The sequence below is a fragment of the Limulus polyphemus genome, unplaced genomic scaffold (assembly GCF_000517525.1).
Source record: "Limulus polyphemus unplaced genomic scaffold, Limulus_polyphemus-2.1.2 Scaffold5350, whole genome shotgun sequence".
Taxonomy (NCBI): domain Eukaryota; kingdom Metazoa; phylum Arthropoda; class Merostomata; order Xiphosura; family Limulidae; genus Limulus; species Limulus polyphemus.
Genome location: NW_013670960.1, coordinates 1 through 3,706, shown reverse-complemented (window position 1 = coordinate 3,706; position 3,706 = coordinate 1). Strand labels below are relative to the sequence as shown.

The following is a 3,706-nucleotide window of genomic DNA, read 5'->3' as shown; positions in this document are numbered from 1 at the left end:
CCCTCATCCATGTAACAAGTAACATGAAGTCCACTCCCTCATCCATGTAACAAGTAACATGAAGTCCACTCCCTCATCCATGTAACAAGTAACATGAAGTCCACTCCCTCATCCATGTAACAAGTAACATGAAGTCCACTCCCTCATCCATGTAACAAGTAACATGAAGTCCACTCCCTCATCCATGTAACAAGTAACATGAAGTCCACTCCCTCATCCATGTAACAAGTAACATGAAGTCCACTCCCTCATCCATGTAACAAGTAACATGAAGTCCACTCCCTCTCCATCATCCACTAGAAGATTAGTGAGGTAAGACTGTTTCGAGGAACCTATGTTGGCTTTCATATTGCACTTTATGATATAAAGTTTTCCTGCTGCAGATTATCTCCCTTTTTTTTAAAACATGGCAACTCTCCAACCCTCAGACACCTGTCCACTGTCTATTGATCTACCAAAATTGAGAGATAGTCTTGCATATCTGTTATTTGACCTTCTTTAAAATCCTTGTCAGGCCCAAGTACTTTTAATATTTCAACCTTTCTACTTAACACCAAGGGATTAATATCTACATTATTCATATCAATTCTAGAAAAAAGTAACATGAGAATTAAAGTGACCCAAATCCTCGAAAATCGAGAAATTTGTATAAAATGCCAAAAGTAGTAACATTAATATACGAGTGAAAAATCCGATATGTTTAATTGTAAATATAACTTCTTTTTTATTTTTAGTAGAATTGATTAGAAAAATGGTATACAGATAACATTTTGTTGATACTTAGGTATTCACAAAACAGTTATATTGATGTTTTAAATATGTTGGATAAATTAACTTGTTAACTCTTTCCTATTTCGTTTTCTATTTTTAAGATATTTATTTTCTCAGTGTCCCTGTTTCAGCTTGTGATTTTCTTCAAGATTTTAGTTAATAGGCTCACAAAAATAGAGTTTTAATTCTGTAATATTCAGATAAGAACATCCAAACTCAAGAAACAGTGGCTGCTTATATATGACGTTCTCTCTTATCACAAACAGTAGCTACAGTCTTGTGTCATTTTTATCACACATGAAACATGGTAGTACAGTGTAGTTTAAATGAAATAGCTGTCATAATTCCAAACATGATATCTTTATTCTACGAAACAGTATATTAAATATTATTTCAACAAATGTTGATCATGTACATGTAGTATAAAAAGTAATGATTTGTCTTCACAGATGGTATCCATACATGTTCAATCTTTATTTAGCTCTGTACATTTATTCATGTTTCTCTATAAGGGCAGTGTGTCAGTGTTAAATGTTACATTTTAAGTTTGGAAATGAAACTTGATTATTAGGATTAACGATACAAGATTTTCAGGCTAAAATCTTGACTCCTTTGCTAGTATTATAATCTGCTGAAATGATATTCTGGGTACTATTAGTTAAATATATTCAACAGTCTTCCCACAATGCTATTAGTTTGTTGGATACATTAGGTACATGAGGGTGTAAGAGAATGAATTTCAATTACATGTTTTCATTGGTGAATGTTTAATTTCAATGACCTGAATAGTTCATTGTCACCTTGCTTGTTGTTATATAATTTTTAAAGCCTGGGTTTCCATAGAAGTGAGTGTCCAACACTGAATTGTTAATGTCATCTTGCTGTTTCTGTTGTAATATCCAAGCTGGATATCTGTAGAAATGAGTGTCCAACACTGAATTGTTAATGTCATCTTGCTGTTTCTGTTGTAATATCCAAGCTGGATATCTGTAGAAGTGAGTGTCTAACACTAAATTGTTAATGTCATCTTGCTGTTTCTGTCGTAATATCCAAGCTGGATATCTGTAGAAGTGAGTGTCCAACACTGAATTGTTAATGTCATCTTGCTGTTTCTGTTGTATTATCCAAGCTGGATATCTGTAGAAGTGAGTGTCCAACACTGAATAGTTAATGTCATCTTGCTGTTTCTGTTATAATTTCCAAGCTAGATATCTGTAGAAGTGAGTGTCCAACACTGAATTGTTAATGTCATCTTGCTGTTTCCTATATGTCTTGAAAAGACCAAAATAGTGTATCTCACCTAATTGGTTTATATGCATGTACAAACTACTTATACATTCCTAATATGGGTTCTGATATTTTTATTCTTTTTAGGACTTGGTTTTACTTTGGAGTTCAGGGAGGACCACCAGGAATCACTGTTTGTATTAATGTAATGAATCTAAATAGGCAGAGCAAGCTTTTCAGCCAGGGGATGGCCCCAGTATATCGAGTTGTTCCTGGGAAGGCAACATGGCAGAGAATCCCTAACAAGCCTTCTTACACTGTGAGAATTTAAAATAATACATATTCTATTACCTGTATAGAATAGTTGACACAAAATGTAATGTTGATTTCACAATTTAGATTTACAAAAAATGTCTTAAATAAAACTAATAATAACTACAACTCACACCCTAACATTTGTTGTTCATGAAAGTTGATAACACATACACAAATATATCCTGGACCACAACTATGTTTGTTGTATCTCAGTTGGCCTAATGAGTTCTGGTATTGGGTGAAAGGCCTCATCAGCACTGGATATGGGAGATGCTGCTTATTATACTCTTTAAGTTCTTAGAATCACTTGCTGTTTCATGGTAAATTAAAAGATTGAAAAAGTTTGTATTTAATATAAACAATTGTGTGTGTGTGTTTAGAATGGAAAGACTTGCAGATGTCCGTGTTTGACCAGGACAGTCTCGGTTAGGGGTGGATGATTAATGGGATTTGATTAATCTCTGGGCCCATTACTCACGTACTTTAACTAATCTTTTATTCTCGCGTGATAGTTGGAATAATAGAAAATAGTAAAAATTGAAATCACTAACTTCCATTAATTGATTATTTTCATGACATTAATGGATTTAATTTTAGTTTCGATTAATGATTTGTTTTGTCTTGCACTAATCAATATAATTGATCCTTGTAGGTATTCTGTTATATTTATTAATCAAGTTAATTGCCCAAATCTAGTCCCAATAGATCTTTTATCAGTAATCTGTACCTTCTACTGCTGTTCAGTACTCTGACAGCTGTAAGTCAGTTGATACAGATTTTTGGCAGGTTAACAGTAAACATTACAATGCTTTCATACGCAAAATATAAATTTTTTTTTATTTAGTCGTAAGATTTGTTAAGCAATGTTTTTCTCATGCCTTAGAAAAAAAACTATATTTTTTCTGTTATTTTCACTAATGAATCTCTGTACGGGTTTGGTAGATTTGACCGATCTTGTAACCACCATAAAAAATTAGGAAGTAAACATAAATTATGTCTCTTTTATTCTAGAATGACAACAAATTATAACATAAAAACATAAATGTTTAGATTAAATAGCTTAAATCTCATAACATATACATTTATATATATTTATTATTTTTATTATATTGACCTTTCAGCCATGCCTGGCTAACAATACAGAAGTTACAATGATGAGGCACATGTGCTCTCATGTTACCTTATCCAGTATTATAAAACTGACCTTTAGTCTTTACAAAATGACCTGTCTTGGCTGTGTTTTAGTAGATTAGTATTTTGTAAAATACAATTACAGTTCAATTATTATATGTTATATATGTATATAGATTATTACTATTTAGAAATAAGTTCTTAAACTTATTTTTCTTAAACCATAGAACAATAAAAAAAGAAGTAAAGCAAATAATTATCT

At 32.0% G+C, this 3,706-nt stretch overlaps 1 protein-coding gene across 1 annotated transcript in view; it reads left to right on the top strand.

Annotated features, from left to right (window-relative positions):
- LOC111089134 overlaps window positions 1-2,317 on the top strand; it is a gene marked incomplete at its 3' end in the record, with an annotated part of 6,792 nt that extends 4,475 nt beyond the window's left edge. The window contains exon 3 of the mRNA XM_022401021.1: window positions 2,146-2,317. Within this exon, the coding sequence (XP_022256729.1) occupies window positions 2,146-2,317 (172 nt within the window). The remainder of the gene's footprint in view (window positions 1-2,145) is intronic.
- Window positions 2,318-3,706: the final 1,389 nt, after the last annotated feature.